The sequence below is a fragment of the Aedes aegypti genome, chromosome 3 (assembly GCF_002204515.2).
Source record: "Aedes aegypti strain LVP_AGWG chromosome 3, AaegL5.0 Primary Assembly, whole genome shotgun sequence".
NCBI classification, from domain to species: domain Eukaryota; kingdom Metazoa; phylum Arthropoda; class Insecta; order Diptera; family Culicidae; genus Aedes; species Aedes aegypti.
The window spans coordinates 280,081,577-280,098,199 of record NC_035109.1 but is presented as its reverse complement, the minus strand read 5'-3'; the positions used below and the strand labels follow the sequence as shown (position 1 = coordinate 280,098,199).

General features: G+C 39.7%; 1 protein-coding gene across 1 annotated transcript in view; it reads left to right on the top strand.

Annotated features, from left to right (window-relative positions):
• LOC5577484 (probable ATP-dependent RNA helicase spindle-E) overlaps positions 1 to 16,623 on the top strand; it is a 60,938-nt gene that overhangs the window by 35,791 nt on the left and 8,524 nt on the right. Inside the window, exon 3 of the mRNA XM_001663352.2 lies at positions 10,826 to 11,974. Within this exon, the coding sequence (XP_001663402.2) occupies positions 10,826 to 11,974 (1,149 nt within the window). The remainder of the gene's footprint in view (positions 1 to 10,825; positions 11,975 to 16,623) is intronic.

The window sequence follows — 16,623 nt, the reverse complement described above, 5'->3', positions numbered from 1 at the left end:
CTCTTTCGGAAGAATTAGATGCCCATCCAAACACAACGCTTTCTATATATATCCAATGCCTAGCCCGAGAGCGCATTGTTTTTTAGGTATAGGAATAGCACACTACACTAGCCAGCAACTTCCACTCGGCTGGTTGGCCGTAAACCACGATTCATAATTAAAACAAGTAAATTTTGAATATTTTTCTGGAAATATTTTTATTTTCCGTGTAATTAATGGAAAAACAGGTTTGAAATTATTTTAATGCCACAAAGCTCTCTCCTGCTATAGGTTGATAGTTGAAAAATATATTAAAAAACTTTTTATATTACACGTTTAATAAACCGCAGGCATTTGTAGGTTATATAAGAATACAATTGTTTCAAACAATTTTCAAAAATACAAAAAAGTTTCAAAAGTTATAAAAACTTTCTCATATACGTGTTATGAGTCAAGGTTTAAGCCAAAAATAAAAAGGTTTTGATTGTCGAGCTACCGTAAGGACGCCATTCACCGCTCATTTAACAGCATTTCAATACATTAAATTCTGTCAAAAATCGGGTTTTCGATATTTTTCGCAACTTTTTGCGCTAGACGCAAGATAAAACATTTGTTTTTGTAGGAATGAAGTTGAAATGTGAACAACGTATTATGGTACCGAATAACACGTATGCCAATGACACATGTGTAGGATGCCATTCACCGCTCATCCTAAGTATGAGGCTCTATATACACAACTAGTTGGAATTAATTTACTTTCATTAGCTGGTTGTTATCTTTGCACTATAGTACAACACCATATTAAAGCGTGGCAGCTAAGAAGCATTTTTCAATCTGCCATAATAAAATCATTGTTCAACTCATGTTTACCGCCTTAAACAGCCTAAAATTATTATTTTTTAATAGTATATAATATTAAATCATATGAATTTTATTCTGATACAATCCATTCTGGTATACTAATACATGTTGATCACTTTTATTGCGAAAATTTGTTCAGATTTTTTAAAATAATTCAATGAGCGGTGAATGGCGTACTTACGGTACAAAAAAATACACAAAATTCCAAAGTGTACCCCGTCTAAGGGCGGGGTTGGGTATTAGAGGGTTAATTCATGGGTTTACCCAAAACTATATTTTTCATCCAGTAGTCCTCTATGACCGGACAGCCTCTATGCCCGGACAGTTTGAATTTTCCAAAAACGAGTAATGATATTAGGATTTTAGTATTTCAGGATTATACCAAAACACATTTTTGCAGTTTATACAAACTATGACGTTTTCATGTCCAAACGTAAACAAACAGTAGCTGTTAAAAGTTTCACTCTGAAAAAATCTACCAAAAAAATGTGAAACGATAAAATTTTATACAATTGTAGCCACAAATGTTTCTTATAATTTAAGCTGAATTGTCTCCGTACGTTAACTTCAGTAAGTTTTGCATCAATCACAATGCAAAATTTATTAGAAAATGTAGAATTTCAAAGAAAAGCAACTTTTTTTGTAAACCATTGAAAGTCCTCTATGGCCCGACACCTCTTGTCCTCTATGACCGGATAGTGAAAATGTTAACCTAATAACTGGGATCTAATTTATAATTCGCTTTTTTCATAAATGTAGGGTACAAAAAACAAACAGCAACTAAAATAAAGCATAAACAACAAAACTTTCGGTCCTTAGAGCACTTATAAAGTGCTGTAAACATGATGCTTTTAAGGCAAATGAGCATACGAGAAGCAACCACAAGATATAATGTACAGTCAACTCTCCATAATTCGATAATGAAGGGACCATCGCGTTAGGGAGATATTGTGTTACAGAATACTAAAACAGTGCAAATATGCGATTCAAGGGACCATCGAGGTAGCCATGAACACCAAATTTTACTATGGTTCTCTAACTAGATATTGAGATACGGAGGTTGAGTAAGGGAGGGTTGACTGTACCTAAGAGCACACTTCAACCTTCGAGCTGATAAAGAAATTGTGAAGAACTACAAACGCGTTGAATTCTCGAAGACATTTTCATCTGAATACGAGCAACCGCTGATGCAACATGGAAACGATCTATGATATGCTCTAAATATGCTTCATACGCTGTACATCAGTGATTCCCAAAGTGGGCGAAATCGCCCCCCTGGGGGCGATTTTTAACTCCAGGGGGGGCGAAAATGTGATAATCGCAAATTGGGGGGCGAAAAAGCTAGTAAGGGGGCGAAAATGCAATAAAACAAAAGTTGAAAACAACGAGAGATTACACAACTCTTCTATAGATGTCGAACATTTGAAAGAGATACTTCTTAAAATTGAACAAATAAACATAACTTCAGACATCTATTTCCATGTTTAAGAATGCTGTATATCTTAAGAGAGACAAAACTTTGCCATTTTTTAAACAGAAAATCTTGGATTTGAATGGATATTTTAAATCAGTCAAAAACCATTGCAAAACATAGACGTATTTCATAGGACGTAGAGCTATTTTTTTGTGAGTCGATTTTTAATTAAATTTCAAAATAAACGAATATTTGACCGTTTTTTTCTTGTTGAGAAAATTTTTGAATCACTTCAGATTAAAAAGTTTTATTGAAATGATCAGTGAACTCTCCCTTCAATCTAGCGTTCTTGATCTACTAACATCTCTTTGCTCTATGAATGTTTAGCTTTCTAACTCAATATTTTCTTCAAAAGTGCCAAATCTCCTTCAAATATTAATAGACTTTATTTATTTGAAGTTTGAGTACTACAATTACACATTACTAAAATGATTACTGAAAAATTCTAGTGAAATGGAAAATAAATCTATAAAGAAGCAAGGTATTATATTGGTTAAAATTTTAATATTCATCACGGTTAAATGACTATTTTGATGATATTTTATGAGAACATGAAATATTCTATCATATAATATGTGTTCTATATCTCGATACCTCCTTCATTCTAGGATCGCTTCAATATTGAATTAAATAACTTGAATTGTTACAAAAGAGTTTTCAAAATTGAACTGCTGACTTCTTATGTCAAATATATGTCAATATATGTCAAAAGAAGAATGATATTTTTTCAGAGTATCTGAGGTTCAGGTTAGAAAGTATTTGGGGAACTTACGTATTCTCGGCAGCTTAAGCCGATGCCGTGCTTATTTTGTAATCTTCTCGGGCATCAGCAGACACCTTCCGTGTTTGTCTATTTACATTTATGCGTTACTCAATCCTCTATCGATTCACACCGACAGACTTGTCAAAATGCTTCTGGAAACGTTTTTACAACGCTGCGAAAATCCCTTAACAGTGTGACTATTGTCGGAGGCTGCCTATCCCATAACAACTGCTGATAAATCTCTTCGGCAGATCCGAATCAGTCGCATTTTGAGGCGTGCTCTTTCGAAGTGATTACATCTCCGGCGATATCGTTTGTTTAGTCTCGAAAATCTCCCTAGCGGGAAGCGGGCAGAACAAAGAATCATCTGAATGTTTCTACTGATGTGTTTTGATAGAAAAATACTGTGTATTTGGCGTTTGAAATTTGGTTGCCGATAATAGTCGAATGGTGCCGAAGCCGTAAGTCTCCCTATGTATTAAAATATATGAGTAGAAAAGTTAAATTGAGTGCTGCAATAACTCTTATTGAAACTATTAATTTGACTTACTTGTAGTCACAAGGAACTGAATGTGATTATTACTACATGACTTACTCCCATTTTTTTTTAACAATTTTGTAACATTTTTGTTCTTGAGTTTTGACAGCTCAGTACTTCATTGAGCTCATAAAAAAAAACTTTTTTTTTTCTTCAGGGGCGATTTTAAAAAATATTGTCCTCAAGGGGGCGAAAGGCTGAACAAGTTTGGGAAACACTGCTGTACATCATGCAAAGATTGAATCCACAAGGCATGTGCTGACATACAAAGAACCCCTTGGCCTTCCTGTGGGTTTGGTGTAAACTTTGATGGTGAAAATCATAGTGTTCGGCCATAGAGGACACATTTCAGTGCACACCATTTTTGGTACTTAATGTAACCCACCATAAAATTTTTTTTTAAAGGTTTATGTTTGTTCTCATGTGAGTTTTTAATTAAAATAATGTGATATTTTTATACTGTACAAAAATTAACGGTAAAACTAATGTATGTTTTGAAATATGACCAAGAAACAAAAAGTGTCCGGGCATAGAGGACTTCCCCCTAGTTCATCAAACATTTTTTTAAGAACTTCCTAAAGAATCCCTTCAACAATTTCATTCAAGAATTCAACCTGGAATATTTCTAAAAATAACCTGAGCGATAAATCATGAAATTACACCTGAAATCCCACCAGGAATTCCCCCAGAGATTTTTTTTCAGAAAATTATAAAAAAAAAGTTTTCGATTACCTCCAAAATTTGTGTTAAGGATATCCTTATGGACTCAACCAGTAATTCTCTAGATATACCTCCAGCTATTCCATTAATCTCTGATTATTCGTTTGTAGAAACTACTGATGAAATCCTGCAAGGATCTATGAAAGAATTTCTGGCCTCTTAATAAAGTTTTGAAAGATTTCCTAGATAAATTACTAAGATAAATCGAATCACTTGGAGGCGGCAAAATCTATCAGTCGTAGGCCGTTCTCGTTCGTCAGCCGGTGGGCGCTGAACTTTCCAATCGTCGGACTGAACTCCTCCTCCTGGCCAACCTGAGCGTTTAAGTCTCCTATGATGATCTTGACGTCGTGGCTTGGGCAGCGGTCGTACTCGCGTTCGAGCTGCGCGTAAAATGCGTCCTTGTCATCATCAGTGCTTCCGGAGTGAGGGCTATGCACGTTTGTGATGCTGAAGTTGAAGAACCGGCCTTTGAGCCTCAACTTGCACATTCTTTCGTTGATCGGCCACCACCCGATCACGCGCCTCTGCATATCACCCATCACTATAGAAGCTGTTCCCAGCTCACGTGTGTTGCCGCAGCTCTGGTAGATGGTATGATTACCTCTAAATGTTCGCACTATCGAACCTGTCCAGCACACCTCCTGCAGCGCTACGATGTCGAAACCGCGGATCTTCAGTACATCTGAGAGTATGCGTGTGCTTCCGATGAAGTTGAGAGATTTGCAGTTCCACGTACCGAGTTTCCAATCGCTAGTCCATTTTCGTAGCTGTGGTCTTTGCCGATTGTTCCGGTCCGTATTCTCTCGTTGACGTTCCTGTGCTGGTGTATTTTTACGGCTGGCTTGCAGGGCCTGACACCAACCCCCTAGATTTCCGGAGGACCATTCCCCCTAAATGTTCGGAGGGCCAGAGTGCGCAGTTTAGCTTAGAGTCCTTCTCTGGCACTCGGACGATGATCAGCCGCCCCTGACATGGGGAACAGACGCTGTTGTGAGCCGCTCCTAACATGGAGTACAGACGCTCAAGGTTTGCAGAAGCAAACCCCCCCCCCCCCATTCCCTGTCAGCATACGACCAAAGTTCCCAACGGGGGTTGGTTACCCGATCTTCCCCAAGGTTACTCGTACCCCGTCCAGTACCACGAGGAGGTAGGGATAGGAGTTGCTGGGCAAGAGGCTAAGGACCACACAATGGGGTCTATTTTATTCCTGTAGGTACGCGAGGTACCAATGGTACGCCATGCCCAGCCATTTACCGTGCCACCGTACACCTGCCGCCTCCAAGAACATGGCCATTCGCAGCACCTACTTCCAGCACAGCCTCCCGTATCGATACACCTGGAGATCACCACTGCAGACGGAATCACAAATCGACCACGTTTTGATCGATGGACGGCACTTCTCCGATATTACCGACGTCAGAACCTATCGTGGCGCTAACATTGACTCCGACCACTACCTGGTGATGGTGAAACTGCCAAAAACTATTCGTCATCAACAATGTACGGTATCGACGCCCGCCTCGGTATAACCTAGCGCGACTGGCCCAACCGAACGTCGCTGTCGCATACGCGCAGCATCTCGAGGTAGCGTTGCCGGAAGAGGGCGAGCTTGACGAAGCCCCTCTTGAGGACAGCTACATAAAAGCAGCCATCAACAACGCAGCTGAGAGCATCATTAGGTACGTGGAAAGGAGGACATGTGACGATTGGTTCGACGAAGAATGCAGGCAGGTTTTGGAGGAGAAGGATGCAGCGCGGGCTGCAATGCTGCAGCAAGGAACGCGACAAAACGTGGAGCGATATAAAAGAAAACGAAAGCAGCAAACCCGCCTATTCCGGGACAAAAAGCGCCGCCTGGAAGAAGCGGAATGTAAAGAAATGGAACAGCTGCACCGTTCACAAGAAACGCGAAAGTTCTACGAGAAGCTTAATGCATCCCGAAAAGGCTTCGTGCCGCGAGCCGAAATGTGTAGGGATAAGGACGGAAGCATCTTGACGGACGGACGTGGTGATTGAAAGGTGGAAGCAGCACTACGATGAACACCTGAATGGCACGGAGAACACAGGCGCTGAGGGTCACGACAGCGGAGGAAGTGGCTACGTCAGCACGGCGGATGAAGGAAACCAACCTGCCCCCACATTGAGGGAAGTTAAGGATGCCATCAACCAGCTCAAGAATAACAAGGCCACTGGTAAGGATGGTATTGGAGCTGAACTCATCAAAATGGGCCCGGAGAGGTTGGCAGCCTGTCTGCACCGGCTGATTGTCAGAATCTGGGAAACGGAACAGCTGCCGGAGGAGTGGAAGCAAGGGGTCATATTATGCCCCATCTACAAGAAGGGCGACAAACTGGAATGTGAAAACTATCGTGCGATCACTATCCTGAATGCCGCCTACAAAGTGCTATCCCAAATTATCTTCCGTCGTCTATCACCAATAACAAATGAGTTTGCGGGAAGTTATCAAGCTGGTTTCATCAACGGCCGCTCGACAACGGACCAAATCTTCACTGTACGGCAAATCCTGCAGAAATGCCGTGAATACCGCAGTCCCAACGCATCACTTGTTCATCGATTTCAAAGCGGCTTGTGATAGTATCGACCGCGAAGAGCTATGGAAAATCATGGACGAGTACAGCTTTCCCGGGAAGCTCTTCTTCTTCTTCTTCTTCTTCTTGGCATTAACGTCCCCACTGGGACAGAGCCTGCGTCTCAGGTTAGTGTTCTTATGAGCACTTCCACAGTTATTAACTGAGAGCTTTCTATGCCCGGGCAGCTCACGAGACTAATAAGAGCAACGATGGACGGTGTGCAGAATAGCGTGAAGATTTCGGGTGAACATTCCAGTTCGTTCGAATCCCGCCGGGGACTTCGACAGGGTGATGGACTTTCGTTCCTGCTGTTCAACATCGCGCTAGAAGGTGTCATGCGGAGAGCCGGGTTCAATAACCGAGGTACGATTTTCACAAGATCCAGCCAATTTGTTTGCTTCGCGGATGATATGGATATTGTCGGCAGAACATTTGGAACGGTGGCAGACCTCTACACTCGCCTGAAACGTGAAGCGACAAAAGTCGGCCTGGTGGTGAATGCGTCAAAAACAAAGTACATGCTGATAGGCGGAACCGAACGCGACAGAGCCCGCCTGAGAAGCAGTGTTACGATAGACGGGGATACTTTTGAGTTGGTTGATGAGTTCGTCTACCTCGGATCCTTGTTAACGGCTGATAACAACGTTAGTCGTGAAATACGGAGACGCATCATGAGTGGATTCACCATCGCACCATTGTACCATGTACAAAACGCTTATAAGACCGGTGGTCCTCTGACATGAAGCATGGACCATGCTGGAAGAGGACCTGCAAGCACTTGGAGTGTTCGAACCAGGGTTGGGAAAAAATCTGAAACTCACTCTACAGTAGCCAAACAAATCCAATCACAGTCAGCGAAGCCAGTGAAACTCACGCCCATCGCTGCTGTAGGCAAATGCCTTGAAAATTGCAAAACAACCGTTGCTAAGGGCAACCCGAAATTACTGTAGAAAAATGTTCTATTTCCCGCTGCATTTCCCGCATTTAGAGCCTTCAATGACACTCATGATTTAGAAAATTCGTGCACCCAACAGAGGCTACTTGATGAGATTCACGTTTTTGAACTACTGTACTGGGAGAGCCACGTGATTTTCGCGAAAAGTCAAGCCTACTACTATTACCATTCCCAGCACTGGTTCGAACGACGGGTGCTTAGGACAATCTTTGGCGGAGTACAGGAAAACGGTGTGTGGCGGCGGAGAATGAACCACGAGCTCGCTAGGCTCTACGGCGAACCCAGTATCCAGAAGGTTGCGAAAGCCGGAAGAGTGCGCTGGGCAGGGCATGTTGCAAGACTACCGGACAACAATCCTGCAAAGATAAAATAAATAAAATAATAGATCGAATCCCTGGACAATATCCTGCAGTGTTTTCTGAAGGAATTCGTAGAAAAACATAAGATGAAATCCCTATAGAAATTTGTGAAGAAATGGTCGAACGAATAACTGTAATCAGGGCCGTATTTATGGGAGGCTGATTGGGTCATGGCCCCTGGGCCACAATATTTTAGACATCTAGACTTAGAATACATTAAGAGCCTCCTAAAGGTTTCTAACGATGAATTAGTATCATTTGACATGACAAAAAAATGAGTAACGCATTTGCTGATTCCTGACTGGTTTCTTTTTTTTTTGTCTTTATTAACGAGATTTTTAGCCCTGGGCTAGTTCATCTCGGGCAGGGTTGTTAACGTTGATCAACGATCAACGGCGTTAACGTTAATGTAGATCCTGATTAACGTCAACGCCGTTGCGTTGATTTCCATGGTTGTTAGCGTCAACGTCAACAGGTTGCGTTGAATCAACGATAACGTATAGCGTTAACCTAATCGTTGATTGTCTGTGCGGTTCGTGTAGCTGCAAATTTTCAATTTACATCTATAAACAAATGGTTGCTATACAGATATCGTATCCAAGGTATCCAAGAATGAAGAAACTTCATGAGGTACCTAATATTTTTCATCATTTTGTTCTCGATTGCCGATCTGTTTAAAGCTTACGTGCCCATACACTTTGTTCTGAAGATCCTTGAATCTAGTAAAGTTGAGCAAAATGTCTTTCGCCCGAGAATTCGCGATCTAGTCAAACAACTCCGAGCAACCTCAGCATGATGTCATCGACCGATGGATTCCAATTCAAGAATTCTGACACGACAAACTTAGTTGCATTGATAAGCCAACTAACCAAGTAAGTAGGGATTATACAAATCTTCACGATTGTGTGCTCAAAATTAACTTGCCTCGATGCAGATTTTCTTGACGTTCTATCAAAGTGTAGGTATACCCGTACAATTAGAATTGTGTCAACTCAATTAAATATTGCTTCTTCATGAACAACAGGGCCGAATCTAAGTATGGCCGAAGCGAGTACGAGGGCTACATCAGTGCCTGCCGAAAACATCAAGAATTATTTGAGATCTGGGTGAAAACTGACAGCATGGAATCAACATGAACTACCCCGATGACATAGGAGCATTTCTCGTGGCTTTGTTACCAGGTTTTATCTAGCTCAGATCGATACTGATCAATCTTACAATGCTACAGCCCCACTTGTCTTGTCCTTTCATTGTAATCCCTCGCCACATGATTGATAATGGATGATGGAGACTGTTTCCTAATGCATGCGATTTTGGAATTCACGAAAAACCTTTTAGAAATAAATACATATAGACATATGAACGTCCAAAACATACATTTTTGCAATTTCTCATCGTAATAGGCTGATTTCCATCACGCCAATCTGTCACGAAACGGCCTACTTTCCTGCACTGAAGTATGCAGTGCGGGAATAGTCATTACGCAACTGAAACCAGTGCTGTAATGATTCATTACGCAACGCTTTCTCATTACGCAACTGTTTTTAGTTGCTTAATGAATCATTACAGAACCATTTTTCAGAAATTGTAAAATGATGGTGGACGCATTCCGATATAATTTCTGATACCCTCAAGTGGTCTTCTACGAAATTGCAAAAAATGTTGTACGTAACTCGTTGCAGAACTCGACTTTTACAGCACTCGTCGTAATTATCCTACTCGGCAAGCCTCGTAGGATAAATTTACAACTCGTGCTGTAAAAATCGTCATTCTGCAACTTGTTCCGTAAACTACTATTGTTGTTATTTTATTGATAATATGATTTAAGCATGTAAAATACAATGCTTCATGAACTGTTGTATTTTTGTCTTTTCCGATTAATGTAGTTTTAAATCCCAGAGTCAAAAAAGTTTTGTATCATTCAAAACTAGAAATCACAAATTCGGGCTCATTAACGTAAGAAACAACGTTATCGTTAACGTTAAATCAACGCCATACGTTGACGTTATCGTTGATCAACGACTCGAGAGAAATTAACGAAAGTTTCGTTAATCGTTACAATCATCGTTAATCGTTGATTAACGTTAACAACCCTGATCTCGGGACCAACGGCTTTGCTTCCCTTCCGAAGGAAGTCGTCACTATAACTTCTATGTCATAAGTAACTATCTCGGGGATGGAATTCGATCCCAGGTCCTCGGCGTGAGAAGCGTGTGTTCTAACCACTACACCAGGTCCTACTGGCTACTGTTTGTTCTTCTTTCAGACAAGCAGTCGAGTTTGCTATGATTGATAAAACTATGTTCGAATCGTTTGGATTCAGAAATGAAATATAATTCAGTGTACTTTATACTCACCCCATTAAAGCTTCTTAATAAAATTATGAATCTATTCGATCTTGATCCGTCCTGTAAGTCCAATCCAAAGTGTTCATTAATTTATTATTTTAAAGTGTCTTTCCAGTGAAGGATTATAATTCAATACTAAGTTAAGTTATTACATTATCAAGACACTCAGTTGCTACCAGCCTTGTCAATGAGTCTTCATCATTACATATAATAACATTTACCAAACCATTCCAGGTGAAAGTATTCCGCAAGCCAGCTCCTGGACAGCGCAAAGTAATCCTTTCGACCAACATTGCTGAGAGTTCCATCACGGTCCCGGACGTAAAGTTCATCATCGATTTCTGCCTACAGCGTGTCCTGTTCACTGATACTACCACTAACTTCTCAACTTTGCGCACGGAATGGGCATCTCAAGCGAACTGCATCCAACGACAAGGTCGTGCTGGTCGTGTAATGGATGGACGAGTCTACCGGCTGGTCGATCGCCGCTTCTACGAGAACCAAATGCGCTTCTCTACCTCACCGGAAATCCTACGCTGTCCTTTGGAGAATGTCATTCTAAAGGCTAAACTGCTGGAAATGGGACCGCCCCATTCGATCCTTGCACTGGCCATGAACCCACCGGATCTGAGTGATATCAGAAACACGGTTCTGCAGCTGAAGGAACTCGGTGCTTTGGTGCAAACGGTTAAGGGCAACTATGAGCAGTTGGACGGTGATTTGACCTACATGGGACGCATTATGGCAAAACTGCCCCTAGATCTGCGCATTTCGAAGCTCATCATTTTGGGCTACATCTTCAGCGTGTTGGAGGAATCGATCATCATTGCTGCCGGAATGAACGAAAAGAACATTTTTCTCAATCAGAATTCCGTTCGGGGCTACTCGCAAAAGATGTACTGGGCCGATGGATCGGGAAGCGATGGAATTGCTATCTTGAACGCTTACATTGCCTGGAAGAGCCGAAAAGAACAGGCAGGAAACGAAAGCGATATGGCCAGTTGGACCCGTCGGATGTCTTTGGATCTGAAGTGCCTCATGGACATGGCCGAGTTGATACGCGAAATCAAAGATCGTCTCAACCATGTAGGCATGAAGGAAGTGTCCGGACCGGGCCGAGTCGTTTGGTCGTCCCGAGAGAAAACGGTCATTCTGAAGGTGATCATGGCTGGTGCCTTCTATCCGAACTACTTCATTCCGATGTCGGTTGGCGGAAAGGAACTGATGGAGCGGCAATCCTTCACTGAGCTGGGTGGTCGCGATCCCTGTAATACGGTGTTCTTCACCGGTTTTGATCACGAGAAGTACATCGGACCGTTGTACACGGTGCAGATCAAGAAACTGCTCAGTGAAGGGGATTTCTCCAAGCATCAGAACATGAAGGTAAGTGGGATTTTCCTTGCAAATAATTGCTTAAATAGAACGGATTCTGTATCAGTATTACAACACTTCATAATGAATATTACAACACTTCAAAAAGTTTAAAATCATTTGAAAATAGACGAACCTCAAGATGATGAGGCACAAATGCAGAGCTGGTAGCAGGTCTTACTTTAGAGACTGGAGAACTTTTTCAATTCAAACCTCTAAAATATTTCCATCTCCAAAGGAATGTCTCTAAAGTCTAGATTCCTAGAAGAAACGTTTTAAGAATGAGTAGTGAATACTCAAGATTTCAATAAAAAATACAAAACATTCTCAAATTCAACTTAGTATTTTCAAAATCTGGTTGGTCGACGAATACGGAGGAATCATTAGAATTCCCTGATTCTTAAAATTACGCTGGAAATGGTCAAGAATCATTAGGAATTTCAAGGATCCCGTCATACAACTTTAAGATCTTTCTGATGAACTATAGGAACCCATTATGATTCCTGAAGATCATGCTGAAAACCTCTGAATTTCACTTGCATCTCGCAAAAATCTATGAGGAATAAAAAAAACTAGAAATCTTTAAAAGTGCGATACGAAACTTACGATTCTACTTGAATGACTCTGGCTGTTTACAGGTACCCTTAAGATCCCGCACAGAATCCTCGAAGCTTTGCTGAAAAATATCAGGATTTCACTAGAAATGCACAGCATCTCGTTTGGATTCCACCTTTTGATACTTTCTAGACCAGAATTGAAGTGATTGCAAAGTTTCAGGCAATTCGGCAATAACACTTTATGCCAAAATGAATCATAGAAGTATCCTATTACCGTAAAGTACCCATATTTCGCGCGCACTCCTAATTTCGCTCAATGCCATTTCGAATATGTTTTATAAAAGAAATTTCTTTTCGCTAGTATTTTGAATAACTCTGCTCTAGTTATGGTTTCATAACATGAAAATATATAATATAATATGTATCAACAAATATGGAAAAAATGGTAGTGAGCGAAATTAGGAGCGTGCGTGAAATATGGGAGCATCACGGTAGTTCTTTTTTCATCTGTTCTGCATCATGTTTTGCCAAATGAAGAACGGTAAAATTCCAGTAATGTCGTAAACCTAAGCAAAATTAATTTCATAGATGTCCAGGCTTGTTAGTTTGCTGGTAGCAGTAGCTTTTTGGAGACTTTGAAATCTGATCTTATGGTAAGACAACAAATCTCGCGTAACTTTTCAAAACGTCCTAAGTAACAAATATAAACAAATCGAGATTTTCATCATAAAGCATTCGTTTTGCACCACTTAACATCACATTAGAACACTCATAATAATACGTATACTATGAAATAATCTATTAAAAGCTTAAAAAATGACCAATGTTCAAATCTGCATCGCTTGTTACCAGTTGTTACTTTGGACCTTTGATCAGAGAATCAACCATACGTCCTAAGGAACACCATGATCAAACACGTTACTTACGACATTCCTCGAATAGCTTTGGAATATAGTTCAAATGCCAGAATTATGTGTACAAGCGTGTCTAAGACACTGTACCCGGGTAGAGGAGAATAGCAAAAGAATAACAAAATTTACTATTAAAATAGAATGTTTGAATAGCAAAATTTGTTCTTTGTTTGTTTGAAATAAGAGATAAAATAACAAAAATAATAACTAAGTTTATATGGCATAAAAACTAAATAATATCATATTTTGCCATTGTAATAACAAAATAATAGCAAAAATATAGGCAACCGCAAATAACAAAATATGTTATTATTTAGATATTGATAACAAAATAATAACTAAATAAGCTATTCACGAATAGATCGAAATAATGGTAATTTAAGTTCTTTGACTTTAATATCTAAATTTAGCATGTTTGAAAAATAAACTTTTTGCTTTCCTGCAAAAAAACATTTGCTTTTTAAATCTTCAATGAATATCATACGAATTGTAAAATGAGCTATTATTGCAAAATTTGATGTTGGTTTGTTCTCATGAATTATATAAATAAAGATTTCAAATATCAAAATAATGACATATTTTACTGTGATGGCGATGTTTGTTATTATGTAGATATTTAATATTTTTTAGTATGTTTGCACAAATAACAAATTTTACCATGATAGTATATTTTGTTATTGATTAGTTATTACATGACTCTCAAGGATAACATACCAATAACAAATTTTGCTATGATTGTATGTTTTGCTATTGATAAGATATTTATGTCATATATTAATAACATAATAATGGTTAAAAAAGATATGATTGCAAAATTTGTTCTTATTTTACCATTATTTTGTTAATCACCTATACCCGGGTATATAAAAATAAAAGGTCACATTGATAGTTTATCAATCAATTGATCTTATGTTAAGGTTAAGCCAAACTTTGAATTATCAATCCACAAGACTGGAGAATCCGGTAACAGTTCGCGTTGAAAATCAATCAAATTACTTGCTTGCTGGTAGTGACCAATGGGATAAATTTTCAACGCGGAGCGCTGTTTGGTTGGTTATTGTGCTCTTGAAAATTAGAAGTGAGACTTTGTTCTATAATCACCTTAAGCTTTCTAGGTCTTAAGGCGGAAAACCGCCAGAAGGCAGAAAAAACACAAGGCGGAATTACGAAAGTCCTAAAATAACACAAGGCGGAAATTACCGCAATGAGGAAAATACCAGAAAGCATAAAGAACTGTAAGGCAGAAAACACAGAAAGGCAGAAAGTACCGAAAGGCGGAAAAACCGAAAGACAGAAAGTACCAGAAGGCGGAAAATGAACCAGGAGAACACATTGGATCTTAAAGCGATTTGAGGGTGAGGTGTGGGTCAACTGGAATCCTGTATGGACCCCATAGAAGTTCTGAAGGTCTTGCAACGCGATTTTGGCTATCCTAAGAAGTTTTAAACATTTTTTCGCCGTGTACATCGCTTGAATTTTGCATGCAATCGGCTCGCGAGTTGGTTTAGAGCGGAACGTGTAGAATTTCATCTGCGAAACACGTAGGATTGATGAAGTAAGTTTGGTTAACATTCCTGGCTTGAAACTGTTTGAATAAGTTTTCGAGAAATATGCTGAAATTTGCAAATAATTAGATGAAAATTTGAGAGGAAAATAGAACATAATGCGATGGTGGATGTAAACGATTTACACAAAACAGTATAATTAACCCAAAGCCTACCCGTAACGCGGGTAGATCACCCTTTCATGGTGCGTTGCGGGGTAAGATCTACCAATTTGAGCCCTAGTCTCATCTTGTTTGTCGGGCTAGGGTAATATGTTTTGGTAATTGAAGGATTCGCGGTACAAAGTCCTTGCTACTGGCAACAGTTTCTGAAAATTAATCTATTTTACCTACCAGATGGTTAAAGACTCGGAGTTGGTCAGTCCCGAGATTACACTTGAAGCCAGGATAACAATCATGAGTATTAACTCAACAAGGACTGTAAGTAATGGTAATTCAAGGACTCACGTGAATTCTGATTACTAAACAAATTTTCTAGCTTGATTCGGTTTTGCTGCTAGCATAAAGCCCCTTTTTTCTAGTATTTTTCTGGGACTAAACTAAAAGCGAAACAAGGATGGGACTAGAGTTCCGTTGCATGGTCAAATATCAGTAGTACCGATTTGGTTTCTCAGAAATTTAATCGATTATGTTTGCTAAGGGGCGCGCCTTCGCTGAGATGTAAATTTCTATGAAGGGTGTAAATAGCGGGACCTTTTCTTCTCGAGATTTGTGCCTTTGAAGAGTTAGTGCAATCTTTGAAATTGATTCCAAACTGTTTCCCCTTAAACAAAATTCTAGGAGCAATTCTTTAGGTTAATATCACTAAATGAACTCCTGATGAAACCTTGGGGTTTATGAGTAATAGATGAATCGGGTCACACACACACACACACAATAGATGAATCGGGTCTACCACAAAAGGCCGAATCACATAAGGCCGAATCACAAAAGGCCGAAAGCACAAAAGGCCGAAACATACAAAAGGCCGAATCACAAAAGGCCGAATCACGGAAGACCGAAATTTTAAAATAAATTTTATTGAAAGTCACAAACATTCAGCACATTTTTCTACAATATTATGGACATTTTTACAGTAGGGTTAGCGGGACAAGACGCACAAGTAACATTACTAGCTGAATAAGAGTGTATGGTTAGTGTGTTTTGGGTGTGTCAGCTGGTCTATTCTTAGCTGACAAACCCAAAATATATCCTATAATTGAAGCTTAAGTAGTCGCGCTGTTGTATTTTGTACAATATAAGTGTAAAAACCTCGCGAAAACTGGAAGGGTATACAGTGCCTGTTTGATTTTGGCAACATGTCAAAAAATTTCATGTTGCCATAATTGAACCGTTCCAAAATTTAATGGTTGTTTTTATTAAAACTTGTATCACCGTAATAATGACCACAAATTAAATTTACCTATTTTGAATATGGTAAGCCTTAGAAGGCCCCCAGAAACATTGAGATTGACATGATTTGTGACTGATCATGATCCATTTTTGTGTACATGGATTTCCGTGTTGCCAAATTCAAACCGAGTCAAAATCGAACGGCACTGTACGATGAAAAGTATTCTTAGTAAACTTAGTATTCTTATGATCACTTAAACACTTGTTATACCCTATCTCAGCAATCATTCTCCTGCT